The sequence below is a fragment of the Loxodonta africana genome, chromosome 3, assembly GCF_030014295.1.
Source record: "Loxodonta africana isolate mLoxAfr1 chromosome 3, mLoxAfr1.hap2, whole genome shotgun sequence".
Classification (NCBI taxonomy): domain Eukaryota; kingdom Metazoa; phylum Chordata; class Mammalia; order Proboscidea; family Elephantidae; genus Loxodonta; species Loxodonta africana.
This window is the reverse complement of record NC_087344.1, coordinates 184894077-184917337: the sequence shown is the minus strand read 5'-3', so window position 1 is coordinate 184917337 and position 23261 is coordinate 184894077. Positions and strand designations below refer to the sequence as shown.

The window sequence follows — 23261 nt, the reverse complement described above, 5'->3', positions numbered from 1 at the left end:
GAAAGTGGGATGAGAAGTATTATGTGGAAGACTTTATGGCACTGTTTTTTTTTTTTTTTTTTTTTTTAATCGGGACAAAAGATTGCAGAAGAAATGCAAAATTCTAGTCCAAAAGGGGGCCAGTGGACTGTTCTGCCAGTCCTCTCCTCTGACCCCAGGGAGGCACCCCCATAACTCCCCCTTCTTATGCTTCCATTCCAGGAGAAGCAGCTGTGCCAACAAGGATTCCTAGAAAAGGCTGGGGCCGAGGCCAACAGGTGCCATGAAGTATAGGCAGTAAATCAGCTGGGAGCAGATCACTGGCAAGTCCATCCCTAGGAGTTTAAAAACAGCCCCACTTTTTTCTGGGTCCACTCTAACTAAAGAACTGAGACAAAAAATCCCGACCAATAATATACTCCTCCATTATGTAGATGATTTGCTCATCACCAGCCACAGTGGGTATGATTGCCTCCAGAATACCATAGAGGTTGAACTTTCTAGGAAATGCAGGGTATCAGGTCTTGGAAGAAAAAGCTCAGGTCAATCAAAAGAAGGTGATTTATCTAGGTTTCAGGATCAAACAGGAGGAGAGAGAATTTCTCCCTGCCCAAAAGGACACTATCTGTAGATTGGTGGTCCCTACCAACTGGAAACAGCTCCAGGGTTTTTTGGGAATGGCTGGTTTTTGCCACAACTGGATCCCAAACTTTGGACTTATTGCCAAGCCTTTATATTGAGCCTTAGAGGGAAAAGACACAGACCCCCTAGAATGGACCATGTTGGAGCAACAGGCTTTTGATATCATTAAAACAAAGTTGATGGAGGCCTCAGCCTTAGGACTCCCCCATATGATTAAACTTATTGACCAGTTTGTTCATGCATCTGCCAGAGTGGCAGCCGGGGTACTTACCCAGACTCTCAGGACTTGGAAGCAACCAGTGGCATACTTCTCAAAGCAGCAAAACCTGGTCACTGGAGGATGGCCAGAACACCTTTTGGCAGTAGCAGCAGCAGTATTAATCATCAAAGAAGCAAACAAACTCACCCTTGGCCAACCTCCCCATGTGATCATGCCCCGCTCTGTTCTGACCATCTTAGAGCAGAGAGGGTAATGTTGGCTCTCCCCGGGGCAGATGGCCCAGTGCCAAGCAGTGCTGTTAGACAACCCAGCCATCACCCTACAGGAAACCACCAGTTGGAGCCCACCCACCCTACTGCCCACCTTGCCAAAGCAAGAAAGGGAACATGATTGCCTAAAGACCATCAGTCTGGTGTATGCCAGTCAGCCTGACCTCACTGACCAGCCACTCCAAAACCCAGACTTGAACTGTTCACAGATGGAAGCAGTTACATAGAACAAGGAGAAAAGAAAACTGGGTATGTGGTGGTCACTTTGGAGGAGATTCTAGAGGCTAACATGCTTACCCTGGGTGGGTACCTCCACCCAGAAGGCCAAGTTAATTGCCATGCTACAGGCCCTTAGAATCACCACAAGTAAGCGATCAACCATTTATACTGATTCCAAGTACATATTTGGAGTATTGCATGCACACAGGGCAAGCTGGAAGGAAAGAGGCCTCCTGACCACTGGTAAGGACATCAAGCACCCTCAAGAGATCCTTCAGCTCCTACAGGCCATCCTTTTGCTAATCCAGGTGGTGGTGGTACACTGCAGGGGATATCAGAAAGGAGATACCACTACAGCCAAAGGCAATAACAAAGCTGATCTGGCTGCCAAAACGGAACTTACAACAGGAACCTGTGATACTCACACACTTAATTCCCCACCTAGAGCTACCCCTGACCTGGTCTCTGCCCTGACTACTCACAACAGGATAAAAACATTGCCAAGACCTAGGGAGCCACTCTAAACAAGGATGGATGGCTGTACACCGCCCATGGAAAGATTTTCATTCCATCAAAACTCACGCACCCTATCCTACAGGACCCCACTGGTCCACCGTTTATGGGCGTGGTGGACTATATGATTGTGTTAAGACATTTAATTGGACAAAAGATCCATGACACTGTTTCAGCAGTGATACAGAGCTGCCCCACCTACTCAAAAAATAATCCCCAGAACATTACTGAAGTGTCCCCAGGGGTCCAGCAAACTGGGGCAATACCTGGAGATGACTGGCAGGTAGATTTCACTGAGATGCCTTGACCTTCAGGGAATTACAAATACCTCCTAGTTTTTATCAACACCTTCACTAACTGGGTTGAAGCTTTTCTTTGAAGGACTGAAAAGGCCACCAAGGTTGTAAAATACCTCTTGAACAAAATCATCCCTTGATTTGGGCTTCCTGTCTCCATTGGCAGCAACAACAGGCCCGATTTTGTGGTCTTGGTGGTAACTGCCCTGGATATTAATTGGGATTTACACACAGCCTGGATACCCCAGTTCAGCTGTAAAGTGGGACGGGCTAGCCAGACTCTGAAGAGACACCCAGCAAAGTTGTGCCAAGAGACCAGGTTGATATGGACAAAAGCACTGCTTATGGCCCTCTGAAGAGTTCTACCCGCCCCAGAGGCAAACTAAAACTTAATCCATTTACAGGCACCCTTTATTAGAGAAGCCCAATATGACCAACCTAGCTTGCCTTAATAATGGCCACCCTCCCACCATCCATGAGGTTGGAGATGTTCGAGTTACTAAATATTTTCAGTCTCTTTCAGCAACTCTGTCTTCTCTCAATGGATATGCTCACCTGGGCCTGCCTGAGCCAGAGGTGCCCCTTCTCAAGGCATGGAAAGCCAACCCCCTTCGGCAGAAGTGGACTGACCCCTTTGAAGTCCTCCTGGCTACTCCGACGGCTGTCAAACTCAATAGGCTCAAAGCTTGGATCCACCATACTTGGGTAAAGAAAACCACCCTGCCAGACACCGAGGGAGAAACTTGTCAGAACTGTGAGAACTGACTTGTGAACTAGTCGCAGACCTTAAGTACTTATTTTCCAGACACTCTTCTGCTTGGGTGAGATCCCCCAAAGACACTTAACACTGCTAAAAACCTTGGCGTTAGTATTTTGTCTTCTATACCTGCATACTCTACTCGAACAGGTTAGATTGCTGTAAACCTTTGAGTGAGCAGAATCAACCACAAACAGGGTGATATGGTTATTCCTGGGAGTTGCTCTATGTGTAAATACTGGATACGATTTCAATGTTCTTAATAGGTTGCACCAAACAGTTGTAAACCATAAGGCATGGGCTAACAATTGCTGGATTTGTTTACACTCCCCTTTACATGTTGGGCAAGGGTTACCCATAATCCCTGTACCTCTCCATCCAACTTACTGGCTAAAAGAAAAGGGGATGCAGGTAATAAATGAAAACAAAATCCTAGGCAGAGTCCAATACACTACTGTGAGGTCTGACTATACAGCAGTTTGGTGCATTCCATGTGATCCTACCCATCAATAATAGGTCAGTGGCCACGATACAACACTATCTGGGTCTATGCAAACCAAATATGAACTAAATTCAATACCAATACTTCTTCTGAATGGGACAGCACTAACGTGGTTATGTCAGAAAAATTAGGGCAAACTGTAGCCAATCAAAGCATTATAAAAGCAGACTTCCAATTTCCCCCTAGAGCCTACTTGTTAAGACACCAAGAACTTCATTGGTTGTGTGGGCATTCAACCAATAAAACATGGCCAACTGATTATACTAGCACATGTATGCTGGGCTGGATATGGGCAGGAGGCATACTTTTATTCCCACTAGAAGAGGTTCTGTATTCTACCAGAAGCATATGTAAGTTTAAAAGAGAAACTATAGATATTACTAAGAGTGCTTGGAAAAAGGCACAGAGGGTGCTACTCTTAATGCTTGGGGTTGGGAAGAATTATGACCACATTCATACCCTGTACCAGTTAATTAAGAATGTTTCTTTCTCACTTTAGACAGTAACCAAAAGTGCCAAAAACTTGATCCAGACTTAGCAGACTGAAGTAGACTCCATTGAAATCATAATTCTACTAAATTGAGCTGCATTAGATCTAATGCTAGCCTCTTATGGAGGAGTTTGTATATAGGTCAATGCTAGCTGTCGTTTCTTAGTCAATGCATCCGGACAGATTGAACATGACCAAGAAAAGTTGAGTTCAGTAGTTAGACAACTACAATGAGATCGTGCGACCACTGAACAATTAACAATGCCTTCTTTTTTTTTTTCAGGTCCTGATTTTAGCTGGTTGACATCGTGGTTACCCAACCTAGGATGGTAGAAGTCATTGGTTGCTTTTATAGTGTTAATAATGTTGTTGTTGTTGTTAGGTGCTGTCGAATTGGTTCCAACTCACAGAGACTCTATGTACAACAAAACCAAACACCACCCAGTCCTGCACCATCTTCACAATCGTTATGCTTGAGCCCATTGTTGCAGCCACTGTGTCAATTTATCTCCTTGAGGGTCTTCCTCTTTTTCTGCTGACATTCTACTTTACCAAGCATGCTGTCCTCTCCAGAGACTGACCCCTCCTGTTAACATGTCCAAAGTATGTGAGACACAGTCTCACCACCCTTGGTTCTAAGGAGCATTCTGGCTATACTTCTTTCAAGACAGATTTGTTCATTCTTTTGGCAGTCCATGGTATATTCAATATTCTTCACCAACATAATAATTCAAAGGCATCAATTCTTCTTCTGTCTTCCTAACTCATTGTCCAGCTTTCGCATGCATATGAGTCAATTGAAAATACCATGGCTTGGGTCAGGCACATCTTAACCCTCAAAGTGGCATCTTTGCTTTTTAACACTTGAAAGAGGTATTTTGCAGCAGATTTACCCAACGCAATGCATCTTTTGATTTCCCTACTGTTGCTTACATGGGTGTTGACTGTGGATCCAAGTAAAATTAAACCCTTGACAACTTCAATCTTTTCTCTGTTTATCATGATGTTGTCTGTTGACCCAGTTCTGAGGATTTTTGTTTTCTTTATGTTGAGGTGTAATCCATAATGAAGACTGCGGTCTTTAATCTTCCTCAGTAAGTGCTTTAAGTCCTATTCACTTTCAGCAAGCAAAGTTGCGTCATCTTCATAATGCAGATTGTTAGTGAGTTTTCCTCGAATCCCCAGGCCCCATTCTTCTTTATATAGTCCTGTTTCTCAGATTATTTGCTCAGCATGCAGACTGAATGAGTATGCTGAAAAGATACAACCCTGATACACACTTTTCCTGTACTGCTACAACTGCTTTTGAATGATCTTCAGCAAACTTTCACTTGTGTGTGATATTGATGATATTTCTCTATAATTTTTGCGTTCAGTTGGATCACCTTTCTTTGGAATAGGCATAAATATGGATCTTTTCCAGTAGGTTGGCCAGGTAGCTGTCTTCCAAATTTCTTGGCATAGATGAGTGAGCATTTCCCGCGCTGCATTCATTTGTCAAAATATCTCATTTGGTATTCTGTCAATTCCTGGAGCCTTATTTTTTGCCAATGCCTTTAGGACAGCTTGTACTTCTTCCTTCAGTATCATTGGTTCCTGACCATATGCTACCTCCTGAAATGGTTGAACATCAACCAATTCTTTTTGGTATAATGACTCTTGTATTCCTTCCATCTTCTTTTTTTTTAAAATAACTTTTATTGAGCTTTAAGTGAATGTTTACAAATCAAGTCAGTCTGTCACATATAAGCTTATATAGACCTTACTCCATACTCCCACTTACTCTCCCCCTAATGAGTCAGCCCTTCCAGTCTCTCCTTTCGTGACAATTTTTCCAGTTTCTAACCTTCTCTACCCTCCTATCTCCCCTGCAGACAGGAGATGCCAATACAGTCTCAAGTGTCCACCTGATACAAGTAGCTCACTCTTCGTCAGCATCTCTCTCCAACCCATTGTCCAGCCCCTTCCATGTCTGATGAGTTGTCTTTGGGAATGGTTCCTGTCCTGGGCCAACAGAAGGTTTGGGGACCATGACCGCCGGGATTCCTCTAGTCTCAGTCAGACCATTAAGTCGGGCCTTTTTATGAGAATTTGGGGTCTGCATCCCACTGATCTCCTGCTCCCTCAGGGGTTCTCTGTCGTGCTCCTTGTAAGGGCAGTCATTGGTTGTGGCCAGGCACCATCTAGTTCTTCTGGTCTCAGGATGATGTAAGTCTCTGGTTCATGTGGCCCTTTCTGTCTCTTGGGCTCATAGTTGTCGTGTGACCTTGGTGTTCATTCGCCTTTGATCCAGGTGGGTTGAGACCAATGGATGCATCTTAGATGGCCGCTTGTTAGCATTTAAGACCCCAGACGCCACATTTCAAAGTGGGATGCAGAATGTTTTCATAAATAGAATTATTTTGCCAATTGACTTAGAAGTCCCCTTAAGCCATAGTCCCCAAACCCCTGCCCTTGCTCCGCTGACCTTTGAAGCATTCAGTTTATCCTGGAAACTTCTTTGCTTTTGGTCCAGTCCAGTTGAGCTGACCTTCCGTGTATTGAGTATTATCCTTCCCTTCACCTAAAGTAGTTCTTTTCTACTAACTAATCAGTAAATAACCCTCTCCCACCCTCCCTCCCTCCCCCCCAGTAACCACAAAAGTATGTGTTCTTCTCAGTTTATACTATTTCTCAAGATATTATAATACTGGTCTTATACAATATTTGTCCTTTTGCCTCTGACTAATTTCACTCAGCGTAACGCCTTCCAGGTTCCTTCCATATGAAATGTTTCACAGATTTGTCACTGTTCTTTATCGATGCGTAGTATTCCGTTGTGTGAATATACCACTATTTATTTACCCATTCATCCATTGATGGACACTTTGGTTGCTTCCAGCTTTTTGCTATTGTAAACAGTGCTGCAATAAACATGGGTGTGCATATATCTGTTTGTGTAAAGGCTCTTATTTCTCTAGGGTATATTCTGAGGAGTGGGATTTCTGGGTTGTATGGTAGTTCTATTTCTAACTTTTAAAGAAAACGCCAGATAGATTTCCAAAGTGGTTGTACCATTTTAGATTCCCACCAGCAGTGTATAAGAGTTCCAATCTCTCTGCAGCCTCTCCAACATTTATTATTTTGTGTTTTTTGGATTAATGCCAGCCTTGTTGGAGTGAGATGGAATCTCATCATAGTTTTAATTTGCATTTTTCTAATGGCTAATGATCGAGAGCATTTTCTCATGTATCTGTTAGCTGCCTGAATATCTTCTTTAGTGAAGTGCGTGTTCATATCCTTTGCCCACTTTTTGATTGGGTTGTTTCTCTTTTTGTGGTTTAGGTTTAACAGAATCATATAGATTTTAGAGATCAGGCGCTGGTCGGAGATGTCGTAGCTGAAAATTCTTTCCCAGTCTGTAGGTAGTCTTTTTACTCTTTTGGTGAAGTCTTTAGATGAGCATAGGTGTTTGATTTTTAGGAGCTCCCAGTTATCTGGTTTCTCTTCGTCATTTTTGGTAATATTTTGTATTCTGTTTATGCCTTGTATTAGGGCTCCTAACGTTGTCCCTATTTTTTCTTCCATGATCTTTATCGTTTTAGTCTTTATGTTTAGGTCTTTGATCCAATGGAGTTAGTTTTTGTGCATGGTGTGAGGTATGGGTCCTGTTTCATTTTTTTGCAAATAGATATCCAGTTATGCCAGCACCATTTGTTAAAAAGACTATCTTTTAATGTTTTTCTAATATTAAACCAGCCTTGCATGTCTGGTATAAATCCCACTTGGTCGTGGTGGATTATTTTTTTGATATGTTGTTGAATTCTATTGGCTGGAATTTTGTTGAGGATTTTTGCATCTATGTTTATGAGGGATATAGATCTGTAATTTTGTTTTTTTTGTGATGTCTTTACCTGGTTTTGGTATCAGGGAGATGGTGGCTTCATAGAATGAGTTAGGTAGTATTCCGTCATTTACTATGCTTTGAAAGAACTTTAGTAGTAGTGGTGTCAACTCTTCTCCGAAAGTTTGGTAGAATTCTGCAGCAAAGCCGTCTGGGCCAGGGCCTTTTTTGTTGGGAGTTTTTTGATTACCATTTCAATCTCTTTTTTCGTTATGGGTCTATTTAGTTGTTCTACTTCTGATTGTGTTAGTTTAGGTAGGTAGTGTTTTTCTAGGAATTCATCCATTTCTTCGAGGTTTGCAAATTTGTTAGACTACAATTTTCTGTAATAATCTGATATGATTCTTTTAATTTCAGTTGGGTCTGTTGTGATGGGGCACATCTCATTTGTTATTCGGGTTATTTTTCCTTTCCTGTATTTCTTTCGTCAGTCTGGCCAATGCTTTATCAATTTTGTTAATTTTTTCAAAGAACCAGCTTTTGGCTTTGTTAATTCTTTCAATTGTTTTTCTGTTCTCTAATTCATTTAGTTCAGCTCTAATTTTTATTATTTGTTTTCTTCTGGTTCCTGATGGATTCTTTTGTTGCTCACTTTCTATTTGTTCAAGTCGTAGGGACAGTTCTCTGATTTTGGCTCTTTCTTCTTTTTGTATGTGTGCATTTATTGATAGAAATTGATATCTGAGCACTGCTTTTGCTGTGTCCCAGAGGTTTTGATGGGAAGTGGTTTCATTCTCGTTGCATTCTTTGAATTTCTTTATTCCCTCCTTAATGTCTTCTATAACCCAGTCTTTTTTCAGCAGGGTACTGTTGAGTTTCCAAGTGTTTGATTTCTTTTCCCTAATTTTTCTGTTATTGATTTCCACTTTTATGGCCTCATGGTCTGAGAAGATGCTTTGTAATATTTTGATGTTTTGGATTCTGCAAAGGTTTGTTTTATGACCTAATATGTGGTCTATTCTAGAGAATGTTCCATGTGCACTAGAAAAAAATTATACTTTGCAGCAGTTGGGTGGAGTGTTCTGTATAAGTCTATGAGATCAATTTGGTTGATTGTAGCAATTAGCTCTTCTGTGTCTCTATTGAGCTTCTTACTGGATGTCCTATCCTTCTCCGAAAGTGGTGTGTTGAAGTCTCCTACTATAATTGTGGAGGTGTCTATCTCACTTTTCAGTTCTGTTAAAGTTTGTTTTATGTATCTTGCAGCCCTGTCATTGGGTGCATAAATATTTAATATGGTTATATCTTCCTGGTCAATTGTCCCTTTAATCATTATGTAGTGTCCTTCTTTATCCTTTGTGGTGGATTTAAGTTTAAAGTCTATTTTGTCAGAAATTAATATTGCTACTCCGGCTCTTTTTTGCTTGTTATTTGCTTGATATATTTTTTTCCATCCTTTGTGTTTTAGTTTGTTTGTGTCTCTAAGTCTAAGGTGTGTCTCTTGTAGGCAGCATATAGACGGATCATGTTTCTTTATCCAGTCTGAGACTCTCTGTCTCTTTATTGGTGCACTTAGTCCATTTACATTCAGTGTAATTATAGATAAGTATGTGTTTAGTGCTATCATTTTGATGCCTTTTTATGTGTGTTGTTGACAATTTCATTTTTTCTACTTACTTTTTTGTGCTCAGGTGTTTTTCTTTGTAAATTGTGTGTTCCTCATTTTCATAGTATTTGACTTTATGTTTGCAGAGTCATTATGTTTTTCTTGGTTTTCATTTTGAGTTATGGAGTTGTTATACCTCTTTGTGGTTACCTTAATATTTACCCCTATTTTTCTAAGTAAAAACCTAACTTGTATTGTCCTATACCACCTTGTATCCCTCTCCATGTGGCAGTTCTATGCCACCCGTATTTAGTCCCTCTTTTTGATTATTGTGATCTTTTACATATTGACTTCAATGATTCCCTGTTTTGAGCAGTTTTTTTTTTTTAATTAATCTGAATTTGTTTTTGTGATTTCCCTATTTGAGTTGATAGCAGGATGTTCTGTTCTGTGACCTTGTGTTGTGCTGGTATCTGATATTATTGGTTTTCTGACCAAACAATTTCCTTTAGTATTTCTTGTAGCTTTGGTTCGGTGTTTGCAAATTCTCTAAGCTTGTGTTTATCTGTAAATATTTTAATTTCGCCTTCATATTTTAGAGAGAGGTTTGCTGGATATATGATCCTTGGCTGGCAGTTTTTCTCCTTCAGTACTCTATATATGTCATCCCATTGCCTTCTTGACTGCATGGTTTCTGCTGAGTAAAAGTAGTCTCAAGTTATTCTTATTGATTCTCCTTTGTAGGAGACCTTTTTTTAATCCCTGGCTGCTTTTAAAATTTTCTCTTTATCTTTGGTTTTGGCAAGTTTGATGATAATATGTCTTGGTGATTTTCTTTTTGGATCAATCTTAAGTGGGGTTCGATGAGCATCTTGGATAGATATCCTTTCATCTTTCATGATGTCAGGGAAGTTTTCTGCCAACAGATCTTCAACTATTCTCTCTGTGTTTTCTGTCATCCCTCCCTGTTCTGGGACTCCAATCACACGCAAGTTGTTCTTCTTGATAGAGTCCCACATGATTCTTAGGGTTTCTTCATTTTTTTAAATTCTTTTATCTGATTTTTTTTTCAGCTATATTGTTGTCAATTCCCTGGTCCTCCGGATCTCCCACTCTGCATTCCAACTGCTCAAGTCTGCTCCTCTGACTTCCTATTGCATTGTCTAATTCTGTCATTTTATTGTTAATCTTTTGGATTTATGAATGCTGTCTCTCTATGGATTCTTGCAACTTATAAGTTTTTCCACTATGTTTTTGAATGATCTTTTTGAGTTCTTCAACTGCTTTATCAGTGTGTTCCTTGGCTTTTCCTGTAGATTGCCTTTTTTCACTTCTGAGGTCATCCCTGATGTCTTGAAGCATTCTGTAAATTAGTTTTTTATATTCTGCATCTGGCAATTCCAGGATTGTATCTTCATTTGGAAAAGATTTTGATTCTTTAGTTTGGGGAGTTGTAGAAGCAATCATGGTCTGCTTCTTTATGTGGTTTGATATCGACTGCTGTCTCCAAGCCATCACTAAGATATTGTAGTGATTTATTCTATGTTTGCTCACTGAGTCTAATCTTGTTTTGTTTTCTTTCAATATACATAGATGGGCTACTAGATTGTGCTGTCTTGATTGTTGTAGCCTTGGAATCACTTATGTCCTATTACCAGCTGGTTTGGGCTGTTACCAGATAGTCCATTCACTATTCTTGTGTAGAATCTGATTTTGGGTCATCAAGTGTGTGGTAAAGATTGTCACCTATCCACCTATAGAAATAGTGGTGATAGTTGTGTGCACCAGATTCTAGTAGCAGCAGGGGTTTACACTCTAGGGGGGGGAAGGATGCTGACAGGCTTCCCCCAAGTGCCAGTGAGGTAGGTGTGTCTCTATTCCTAAAGCACTTTGGTGGGTGGGCTCTGCAGCTGTACCTTAGGCCCCCAGTGCAGGTACCTCTACAGATTGGTAGGTGTCACTATCCTCAGACCCCTATGGCAGGAGGTTAGGTGGTTTGGGTGGAGCGTCAGCCCTCAGTTCCCTGTTGTGGGTCAGTGAGGTCTCTGTCGAATTCGCAGAGATATCAGACCTGGGAAACTTGTCTTTCCAGTAATCTGCTAAAACAATTACAGTCAGATCCCTATCAGAATTGCCTTTGCATTATAATAGCCACCTTGTTCCCTGTAGGGATGAAAGCCCAAGACTGTGGATCACACGTGCTTGGCTGGAGCTGGTTCTGTGTTTTTAGTGCAATTAGGGAAGGATTTTTGGTCCCTGGGTTTTTTATAGCTGCTTCTCTCAGGCCAGGAGAATGGGTTAGGAAAAGACCAAAAAAAGAAAGAAAGAAAGAAAGAAAAACCGCAGCACAGTTCATTCTCTGGCTCAGGAAATTCCAATGTTAATGAAGCACCTGGGAAGGGGAGGGGAGGGTTCAGATAGATAGGAGAGAGTAGCACCCCGGAACATAGACAAAGTTACTTATCTTGCTTGGGATGACTGTTTTGTCTGAGGTTCCCGAGGGGCACGTCGACTGTGTGTGCTGGCTGAGTAGAGATTGCCCCCGAGGGTCAGGCCTGCATCCCGTGCTTGAGCTGTCTCAGAAGCCGCGGTTAGTTCCTCCGCTCCCAGTCCAAAGCCCAGTGCCAGGGTTCCCCGGCTGGGACACCGCACTCCCGGCTCCAAAACCAGTCGCTGCCTCCCGGTGACTTCTCCTCCTGTCAGCTGTGTTGCTGTGCTGCCTGAGTGCACTGGCTGAGCTTCCCCTGAGGTCAGTTCAGGGGGCTAGAGCTGCGTCCCATGTTTGCGCCGTCTCAGGATGCCCTGCTCAGCTCCCCTGCGCCCAGTCCAAAGCCCGGCGCCAGTGTTTCCTGACTGGGACACTGGCTTCAGGCTCTGAAAACAGTTGCTGCTTCCCCGTGGTTGTTCGTTCTCAGTCTCTGTCACTCAGGTCAACTCTTTAGATCTGTGTTTGAAGGTCAGGGTTCGTAGATTGTCATGTATGTGATCAATTCACTTGTTTTTCGGAGTCTTTGTTGCAAGAGGGATCCGAGGTAGCTTCTACCTAGTCAGCCATCTTGGCCCCGCCTCCCCTTCCATCTTCTTTTGATATTTTCTGCACCGTTTAATAATAATCATAGGTATATGTTCCTGCTGTTGCATGTGATATATCCCTGCCTGCATGTCCTGGTTAAAAAGGCCAACTGTTCAAGACTATGTCCGATATTTGCCCCCTTCCAGAGAATATGGTAAAGAATTCTAAGCCGAGCTATAGTTCAGAATGGACATTGGTCCTGAATGACCAATGCCCAAAAAGAAGAGGAAGGAATTACAGAAGGCCATGCTAGAGCCCTTTTGTTAAGCATCTGATGTTTTCCTCTTCCAAGAACTGTCTGCCTCACTGAGAGCTAAAAAAAACAGTTTAGAACCAGTCTTGTCTGGTCTCATGCCCTCTTGGTGACCTACAGAGCAGTAAGTGGCTCATGCATATTAACTTCTCCTTTCCTATGTGGAATTTAGCCTCCATTTTTTGAACATGCAACCTATGTAATCGCACATAGCCCCCACTGCGCCTACGTAATAAGACCAAGAATGTTGTTAATGTGAGTTACACGATCTCTTTGTCAGCCCTATAAAAGTAGCTTGTCCGCTAGCCTTTATCAAGCAGTCTTGGAGGCGCACTAGCCCTGACTGTTCCTTTCCTTTTTTTTTTTTTTGCCAGCAAACAAAAGTAGGTTTATTAGGGTTCTGGGGCCAGGAATGCCTAAGGTCTGAGTTAAAGCAGCTCAACTGGTTCTCATGCCCCAGTGGGCAGGCCAGGGCATGGGAAGGGATGACTCAGTGCTGGGGCCAAACCTTTGCATTTTAGAGTTCCTGGCAGAGACCTCAGAAGTCAGTTCCAGGAGGAGTCTGGGGACGCAGAGGAGTTTCTCCTGTCCTCTGGGGTCTTTGGACTTTTTCCAGGATTGGGGAAATTTTCCAGGGGTAGGGAGCCTTACATCCACAGCCTTCATTTCAGTAATGACCATCTAATTTGTTCCTTGGCAGACTGAAGAACCTGGGCCACTCTCTGTTCTGTCAAGCCACCATCATCTGCCCAAAAATTCACTTTCTGGATCACTTGCTGGGGGTCACTCTCTAGAATCACGCCGCCATCCACAATTTCATCCAGCACCAGGAAGGCTCCGTCCGTGTTTTCCAGCAGCCAGCGCTTCTCCACATTCTTCCTTAACATGTGGTTCAGAGACTCAAACAGGCAAGTGAGAACAGCCATGAGCATCAGCTCATTCTCATGGGATGAGCCCACCACATACAAGACAATGGTCATGCCCCCAAAAAATGCAATCTCGCTGTCGGTCCGGCTGGTCTTGTTGAAGACATTTTTCTCAAAGACCATCTGCTCCTTCGTGGAGGGGAGTGTGTCGTCATAATACTTGGCTAGCAGCCGGCGCCCATCATTATCCAGGATGAAAACAGCCTTGATGGTGTAGAGGGAAGGTTCCTGCAACCGAGGCCCTGCGGGCTCTGTTCCTTTCCTTTTGCAACAAAATAAAGACACCTTTCTGATCTCCCATCTCCACCTCTTGTTTATTGCCTGTGACAAGTTGTGTGGAGCAAAACCTGGGGTTTCCCACAGAGTAACACTTCTGCTTCCCATATCCTGAAGCCAGGTGTTATACATAGGTTAGGGAGTGTTGATCAGAGTGTAAACTAGAACTAGTCCTAGCCAGGGACCAGGTGGGCACTTACTGTCTGTGCCACTTTCATGAGTAGGAGGGGGCAGCAGTGGCCTAAGCACTAGACCCTTATGCTGGGGCCTGGTCCCTGCCACTGCACCCTTGCTCTTGTGCATGTGTGTTTGGGTCAGTGTGAGCAGACATCATAATTTTGCTCTCAAATATGGCTTTCTAAATGCCAGGCACCCAGCTAGGAACTGGGAGTGCAAAGGAAAATTAGTCAGTTCCTAGTCTAATGGGGGAATCCTGACAACACTTATGAAACTGGTAGCAAGTGTGGTTCATTCAGGTCAATACTTTCGGGGTGGTCATTAATGGACCATTAATGGGCCAGGGGGCTAACATTCATGCACCAGATGAAGGGGCAGGGAGAAGACAGTGATGCTCAACTCTGAGCCAGGACTGGGCTAGGCACTGAAGATGCAGGAAGAAAATGAAATAGTAGCTGAGCCTCACCAGAAAACACCCATCCTCTTGGGGCCTCTTCTCTGGGGGTTCCTGGTTTTAGGCCCTGCAAACCCTTCTGGCCATGGGGAAGGGTCAGCACTTGCCTCCATTACCAGTGCCATTTTTAGATCATTTTTCCGTTAATCCTCATATCTCCATAACCTTCTCCTATCCTTGAGGCTCATGTCATGCTGCCAGAAGATTCTCTTCCTTTCTGATTCCATTCTGACACCAACCTTCTGGCCACCCTCCTCCTTCATAGAGAAATTAGACACTTGGAAACATTCTCCATCTCAATCTCACTGCAAGTACTTATGTGGGGTGAGTGCAGGGTATTAGGTCAGTGTGGTAGGCTGAATAACGTCTTCCAAAAATGTTTACATCCTAATCCTTAGAACCTTTGAGTATGTTAGTTACCTTACATGGTGTGCTGGTTTTCTAGGGCTGCCTGTAGCCAAGTACTACAAATTGGGTTGTTTTAAACAATAGAAAAGTACTATCTTACCGTCTTGGAGGCTAGTCATCCAAATTTAGGTTTTTCAGAGGCCATGTTCTTTCTGAAGGCTTTAGGGGAAGAGCCTTTCAAGTATCCCCAGTCTTCTGGTAGCCCCAGGCATTCCCTGGCTTACAGCTGCAGCATAAACCTGTGGTCACATGGCCTTTTTCTCTCTGTCTCTTCTTGTGGCTTCTCTTCTTTTATGAGGACACCACTATGACTGGACTAACCCCAGTATGGCTCTGACTCATAGCGACCACTATGATTGGACCAAGACCCACAATATTCTGGTATGGCCTCCTGTTAACTGATAAAATCATCAAAAATCCTATTTCCAAATAAAGTTATGTTCTTAGGTACCAAAAGTTAAGACTTTAATATATCTTTTGGGGGGACACAATTCTATCCATAACACATGGCAGATGGAACTTGGCAAATGTGATTAAGTTAAGGATCTTGAAATGGGAAGATCATCGAGCCAGGTAAAGATGTGGCTTCAGCTGAGGTCTATCTGCAGTCTCATTCTATAAGAAACTCTGGGGCTTGAATGGAACCACAGTGCTGTCCCACCTCTGTACCCTGTGTCAGTTAGTCACTGGCTACTGGCCACCTCCAGGGACAGGTATAACTCTCTAGGCATCCCTGGGCCTGGCGCTTCTTAGGAGCAAGGAAGCAGATGTGACCTATTAGTATCCAACACTGATAGAAGCTGGGTGATGGGCACATGTATATACATATTCTGCCCATTCATTCTTGGAATTTTTTGATTATATATATTAAGCAGAGAAACCCTGGTGGTATAGTGGTTAAGTGCTACAGCTGCTAGCCAAAGGGTCGGCAGTTCAAATCCACCAGGCGCTCCTTGGAAACTCTATGGGACAGTTCTACTCTATCCTATAGGGTCACTATGAGTCGGAATCAACTCGACAGCACTGGGTTTGGTTTTTTGTTTTTGTTTTTTTTTTGGATATTAAGCAGTACCTTTGTTGGCTGCCTATCTGTCTTGTTCCTAGGAACACCAAGTTTTATTAGATCCCTGTCAGCCAGGTTACCTACATTCCTTGGCCTGTGGTCCCTTACTCCATCTTCAAGGCCATTGACTTCGATGCCTGCTATGGTATTTTCTGCACCTGGCTTCTGATGATTAAGAGCTGTCACCTGGACTCTGCTACTCCAAGATCCTGTCATTCCTGTTTCAACCAGGGCACCCAGCTCTGTATCAGCATCTCTTACAGCCAACACCTGCCTACAGAGGACAACAGGAGGAACCAGAAGGGTGTGTCCAAGAGTGAACCCTGAGGGTGCCGGATTAAGGGGAGTAGAATATAAAGCTGGATAGGGAGAGTTAGCTGATATTGGCACACTCTCCCACGACACAGGATTTAATAACCACTTTATGGATGAAGAAACAGAGTCCCAGGGAATACCTGCGAGAGGTCACACAGTTTGTTAGGATCAAGTTGCTCATTCTCAGTTCAGTGCACCTGCCAACTCCTTGTTGGGCTTTCTCTTGCTGCTTCCAATTTGCTCTTCCAGCTGACCTGGCTCCAAGCTAACCCATCAGCTCTAAATCTCTCAATATTGCCATCTTTCCCCTTACATTTATGCAGCACTGCTTTCTCCAGTACTGCATGTGAATCTCATGAGCATCCTATGCAGTGAATTATTTTCTCCCTTTGACAAATGAGACAATGCTACAGGAGGAGGTAAGAGTCTCATCCTGGGTCACCCAGACTAGATTCAGCTAGAATTCCCAGTGGGCGGTGGTTAAAAGCACTCGGCTGCCAACCGAAATGTTGTTGGTTCCAACCCACCAGTCACTCCACAGTAGAAAGATGTGGCAATCTGCTTCCATAAATATTACAGCCTTGGAAACCCTACTGGGTGGCAATAGTTTGAGTTTTTTTTGTTTGGTGCTGTAAAAGAACCCACGGTGGGAGTGTCTATTTCATTGCAGCTATGGCTTCTGGTGCTCAGGCTCAAATATCAATAAGAGCAAGTGCAAACCTTCAGGAAGCTCATTGCTTGAATGTATATAGACAGTTAAAGAGGTGATTTCCACACAAACTTTGTTGTGGAGGTGACTTTTGAATTGTATCTTAAAGAATGAGTAAGACTTTCCCAAGCAGAGAAAAAAAAAAAACAAAGCAGAGAAGGAGATGTGAATTCCTGGTGCAGGGACCAGTGTGGGCAAATCCATGGAGTCATAGAAAGCAAGGCATGTTCACTGTGCTTGGAAGAGGGAGGCTGAGACGAGGCTGGAAAGACCCAGTGAGCACCCAGCTGTACGTCTGCTTCCTCCTTGAAGAGAAGGTCAGTGCTTCTCTTTCTGTTGTAGTCTTTACAGCATCAAGTATAGACCCTGAGTCCTGTCAGAGCCAAATAGTTTCCTAATGAGCCTGGTCCCTTCCCCAGGGAGCTCATTGTCTAAACCAGCCTTTCCCGGCTAAATTGTCCTATGGTGGTGTTGTTGGGTGCCTTCAAGTCAATTCCAATGGAGGTTGTTAAATACAGGTTCCTAGGTCTCACCCTTAGAGGGCACTGGTGGTTCAGTGGTAGAATTCTCTTTTCCCCTTCCATGTGGGAGTCCTGAGCTCAATTGCTGGCCAATGCACCTGATGTACAGCCACCAGACAGGTGGTGGAGGCTTATGTGTTATTATGAAACCAAACAGGCAAGTAAAAATCCTATGGATCATAATGGCCCAATCTGCAACCAATCATGGGGATGGTGCAGGACTGGGAAGCATCTCATTCCATTGTTCATGGGGTCACCCTGAATGTGGGGCTGACTAGATGGCAGCTAACAACAACAGCCCTCGCCCTTAAAGACTTTGGATAATGAAGTCTTGGGTTGAGCCAGATGATTCTGCCAAAGGGCCCCAATAGCATACTTTGAAAACCACTGGCCTAAACAGCCTCCCTGCTGGGATCTGGCTGGAAACAAATCGTAACAGTTGGGCAAGGATTTGTGCTAATACTGCAGATCAGACCTCAGCTCTCCCTAGTAATTAAAAAGAGCCACAGCTTGGCTAGTACAATAGAGAGTGTAACCCTCAAATCCCTATATCACTGTGTGAAATTTTGTCTGGCAGCCAACAGATGCACAGCTTCATTCTGGGACTCTCAGGGTAACTCAGGAAACTTTTGAGACATGAAGAACTGAGGGTGCTGCCCATTTGCTCTTAGGGAGGAAACCGTGTTCCTGATCTTCCCTACCCCACCTGGCCTGGGGAAGTGTAGCAAAAGTAATATGTCTTTATACCCACTCTTGATAGATAGATAGGTGATAGAGAGAGAGATGATAGATAGACAGACAGATAGACAGACAGACAGGCGGATAGATGGATAGATGGATAGACCGATAGACCGATAAATGGATAGACGGATAGACTGGATAGGTGGATAGGTAGATAGGTAGATAGACACATATATATAATTCATTTTATTTTTGTTGTTGAGAATATACACAGCAGAATATACAGCAATTCAACAATTTCTACATGTATAATTCAGTGACATTGATTACATTCTTCGAGTTGTGCAACCATTCTCACCCTCCTTTTCTGAGTTGTTCTTTCCCCATTAACATAAAATCATTGCCCATCCTCTGAGTTGGGAGGCAATGTCCCCCAGGATTCTGGTTCTGTTCTGACAGAGCTGGCTTTTTCCACTGAAGACTGCAGACTTGAGCTCCTGATTTAGTGGGTGATGGATGCTAGGTTGAAGCAGTGGAGAGGAAGGTGGGCAATGATTAGCAGGTTCTGGTCACCGGGTATGTCGCTCTTGTCTCTATGGCCAATCCTCATCCACCCCTGCTGCCCTGTACACAGAACCAGGAGCTCCTAAACCCATGCAGTGGCAGCCCTGCCACACCCTTTACTTATCAGGCAGCACTGCCGTTGACCACTTGATCTTCTCCTGAGTTTCACAGTCCTAGGCCTGAGCCTCTCACCTCACCCCCTGCTTCCTTAGGGAGCTTCCTATCAAGCCATCTGGATCAAAAGAAAAATAAGTCCTTTTTTAACCTTCACTCCATTCTCAAGCTGTTCACAACCCTCATCTCTCATTCTTTTTTTTTTTTTTGCAGACTTTCAACTTGGAAAATAAACTCAGGTTGTTACTTCATCAGTCATAGCCTGAGGACAGCAGAGATCAGTTACACTGTGTCTGAGGAGGACATTGAGGACATGGCTGCCCTGTTTCACAAACATATCAAAGAGGAGCCTGAAAACGGGAGATAGGAAAAGTCTAAAGAATGATCATTTTCTCGACTACCTGGTTATCTTTGTGAGTGGGGTCTGATTGGGACTGGAGCAGGGAAAGTCCACCAGAAGGGATGATGCTACAGGCACTGGTGTGACAGAGAATCTGGAATCCCAGAGGGACTCTGGAGTTAGGGACTTGCCTGGATAGTTCTGTGCACTACTTGTCACTCTCAGAATCCCCTCTTAAGTCAGTAATCTTTTTTGTCCTATTTAAGAAAGCTTAGCCTACCCTAAAAAACCCTAAAGTCTCCAGGATATTTTCTTGTGTTATAGAAGCTGTATTACTTTACTTTCACATTTAGATACAATCCACTTGGAATTTATTTTTGCATGCTTCTGAGGTCAAGTTTGTTTTTTCATGTGAGTATTTGATTGAGCAAAATTTGTTGAAGAGCTTGTCCTTCTCTACTACTACTTAGCAGTAACGATTTTGTCATAAAACACATACCATGTGTGCACATATCTTTTTCTCAATGCTCCATTTAGTTCTGTTGGTCTATTTAAGCCCTGGTGGTGCAGTGGTTAACTGCTCAGCTGCTAACCAAAAGGCCAGCAGTTTGAATCCACAAGCTGCTCCTTGGAAACCCTATGGGGCAGTTCTACTCTGTCCCATAAAGTTGCTATGAGTGGAAATTGACTTGACAGCAGTGGGCTACTGAACTAGCCCTTAGTGTCTTAGTTACTGTTGTTATTACAGTGTCTTACTATCTAGTACTGTAGATTCACCAACTCTTTTCTCCTTCATGACTATCTTAAGTATTCGTCTCTGACTCGTGGTGACCCCATGTGTTACAGAATAGAACTATACTCCATAGGATTTTCAAAGCTATGATTTTTCGGAAGCAGATCACCAGGCCTGTCTTCTGAGGCACTTCTGGGCTAGTAGTTGAGTGCTTAATTGTTTGTGCCACCCCAGGACTCCATTGGTTATTCTTAGCCTTTTGCATTTCCACGTACTTTTTAGATTTCGCTTGTCAATTTCTAAAAAAAAAAAAAATGCCTGCTTGGATTTTGATGGGAATTGCACTGAACCTATAGATAAATTTGAAAGAATTGCCATCTCTACAATAGCAATGTCTCCCAGTCCATGAACATGTCATACCCCTTGTTTAAAATCTTTTAGTGGCTTCCCATCCCACTTAGGGTAAACTCCAAATTTGCAAAGTCCTCCTTGGTCTAGCCTCTGTCTACCTCTCATATGTCACCTCCTATAAAAAAAAAAAAAAAAAAAAAAAAAAAACATTTTTTTTTTTTTTTATCACTCTACCCTTCATTTATGCCATTGTAGCCACACTGCTTTTCTTTTTGTCCTTTGAACACACCGGACTGGCTCTTACCTGAACACCTTTGTACTTGCTGTTTTTCTAAATACAGAACTCTTCCCCTGGTCTTGCCTAACCTGGATACCCTGTTATTCAGGAGTAAGGTAATGTAGTGGTTAAGAACAAATGCTGTGGAGCCAGACAGTCGGGGTTTGAAATATGCCTCTGTGTTTACTTGCTGTGTCACCTTGGGCATGTTGCTTAATGTGCTTGTTCCTTGGGTTCCTTGTCAGCAATTGTTATAAAGAGGACACGAATGGATGTTCATGGAATAATGCTCAGCTTAGAGGAAGCACTCAATACTTTAGTTATTCTCTCAGCCTCCAGGAGTCCTCCTGGCCCTGTAGAAGCCTCTTAGGTACTCTTTATATTCTAATTCTGCTCTAACTTTCTGTACAGCAAAGAGATTAAGTTGCCCAGAAAACTTAATAATACCATGTGGTGTTTCTCTTTCATCCCAATCCTCCCTGGTACGGATTCTCACGCATCTGGTAACCCCCTTCAAGCATAGCCCATCTTGCGTTTCAGATATATTGTTAAGGTCGTGAACTAGGGTATCGGTTTGCTCTTGATTCTAAAGATAAACTAGGTCTGTAAAGTAGAAAGTAGATATAAACTGATGAGAATTGGCAAAAATCTGCAATGAAGCCTCATATTTAACCAGTATGACCTGATTCACCATCTTGGGTATCAAAGTGGTCATATTTCTTCTAATTTACAAAAAAAATTTTTATTTTAAAAATCAGTTTAAGTAATTGCTCTATCCTCCCTCAATGGCCTCTTAACTAGAAGTCTAATATTATTTTTTTGAGGGCTTTGAGTTGTCTAAAACCCTGGGGTCATCAGGGCCAGTTGCAGATGTCTCCTTCCTTACTACCATGAGTCAGTCTGTCCTACTGTGGTAGCTTGCCTGTTGCTTTGATGTTGGAAGCTGTGCCACCAGTATTTCAAGTACCAGCAGGGTCACCCATGGTGGACAGGTTTCAGCAGAGCTTTCAGACTGGGACAGGCTGGGAAGAAAGGTCTGATGGTCTACTTCTGCAAACTGGCCAGTGAAGTCCCTATGGATCACAACAGAACATGACCCAACATAGTGCTGAAAGATGAACCCCCTAGGTTGGAAGGCATTAAAAATACACAGTGGCTGCAACAATGGACTTGAGCATACCAAGGATAGTGAAGAAGGCACAAGCCTGGGCAACATTTCATTCTGTTGTGTGTGGGGTCTCCATGAGTCAGAACAACTTCCTCAATCTAACCAGGGCTTGTCCTTTACTGCAGTGGCCTTTGACTGCCACAAGATGTCGCCTTCTGTGACTGGTCTGCACAACTGGAAAGGCTGGAATGTGTATGTATTCAGGACCCTGCTTAGGCCACAGTGGTGGTGCATGTTTGGCATCAAGTTTGCAGTTCTTTACTAAGTACACTACTTTGAAGCTTTGTTGAGATGTCTGTCTCCGCCTCCAGATTATGAGCTTTGGAAGGTAGTATGTTATTCAATTCATTTCTGTCCCCGTGTCTCCCCAGCAACTAGCAAGGGCTTTACTCATGGCAAAATTCTTAAGAAATAGCAATATTAAGGAAGAATTGACATGGAAATGTGTAAACTAAAAATAATTTAAATATCTACCAATAATGGATCAATAGGTTTTTTTAATTGTACTTTAGATGTAGGTTTACAGAACAAACTAGTTTCTCATCAAACAGATAGTATACACATGGTTGTATGACATTGCTTAACAACCCAATGACATGTCAACAGTTTCCCTTCTCAATCCTGGATTCCCTATTACCAGCTTTCCTGTTCCCTCCTGCCTTCCAGTCCCTGCCCAAGGGCTGGTGTGCCGCCTTAGCCTCGTTTTGTTCCATGGGCCTGTTCAATCTTTGGCTGAAGGTGAACCTCAGGAGTAACTTCATTACTGAGCTGAAAGGGAGTCTGGAGGCCATAGTCTCAGGGCTTCTCCTGTCTTCGTTAGGCCAGCAAGTCTGGTCTTTCTTTTTGAGTTAGAATTTTGTTCTACATTTTTCTCCAGCTCTGTCTGGGATTCTCTATTGTGATCCATGTCTGAGCAGCCAGTGGTGGTAGCAGGCACCATCTGGTTGCCCATGGTAGATGTGGTCCATTAGTCCTTTGGACTAATCTTTCCCTTGTGTCCTTAGTTTTCTTCATTCTTCTTTGCTCCCAAAGGTGTCAGACCAGTGGAGTATCCTAGATGGCTGCTCACAGTCTTTTAAGACCCCAGCCATGCTCACCAAAGTAGAAAGTAGAACATTTTCTTTATAAACTATGTTATGTCAATTGAGCTAGATGTTCCCTGAGACCATGGTCCCCACAGCTATCAGCCCAGCAGTTTGGTCCCTCAGGGAGTTTGGAGGTGTCTATGGAGCTACCATGTCCTTGCCTTGTACAGGCTGTGCTAGCTTCCCCAATATTGTGTGTACTGTCTTACCAAAGTTACCACTTATCTATGGTCTATTAAGTGTTAATAAAAAAAGTTTTGATACATGCAAACAAATGATCACTATGCCCTCACTCGCACTGATTAAGGAAGTGTGCAGGGAAGAGTGCAGCTATAGCCCAGCTGTGGAAAGAGACACCACTGTGCATTGGCCTTGCGTGGGTTTCGTTTTTGTCCCATGTTGAACAAAGGGCAGGGTGAAGAGGGATGCAATCTGCCCTTCCCCAAGGCCATAACAT

The 23261-nt window shown here is 43.2% G+C and overlaps 1 protein-coding gene across 1 annotated transcript; it reads right to left on the bottom strand.

Annotated features, from left to right (window-relative positions):
- Window positions 1–13010: 13010 nt before the first annotated feature.
- Window positions 13011–14600, bottom strand: LOC100657658 (coatomer subunit zeta-2-like). The gene is made up of 2 exons (XM_064279988.1): window positions 14592–14600; window positions 13011–13796 (listed from the first exon to the last, which is right to left on the bottom strand). The coding sequence occupies exons 1-2, from the start codon at window positions 14598–14600 to the stop codon at window positions 13305–13307; spliced, it is 501 nt and encodes a 166-aa protein (XP_064136058.1). The 3' UTR covers window positions 13011–13304.
- Between the last annotated feature and the right edge of the window lie 8661 nt (window positions 14601–23261).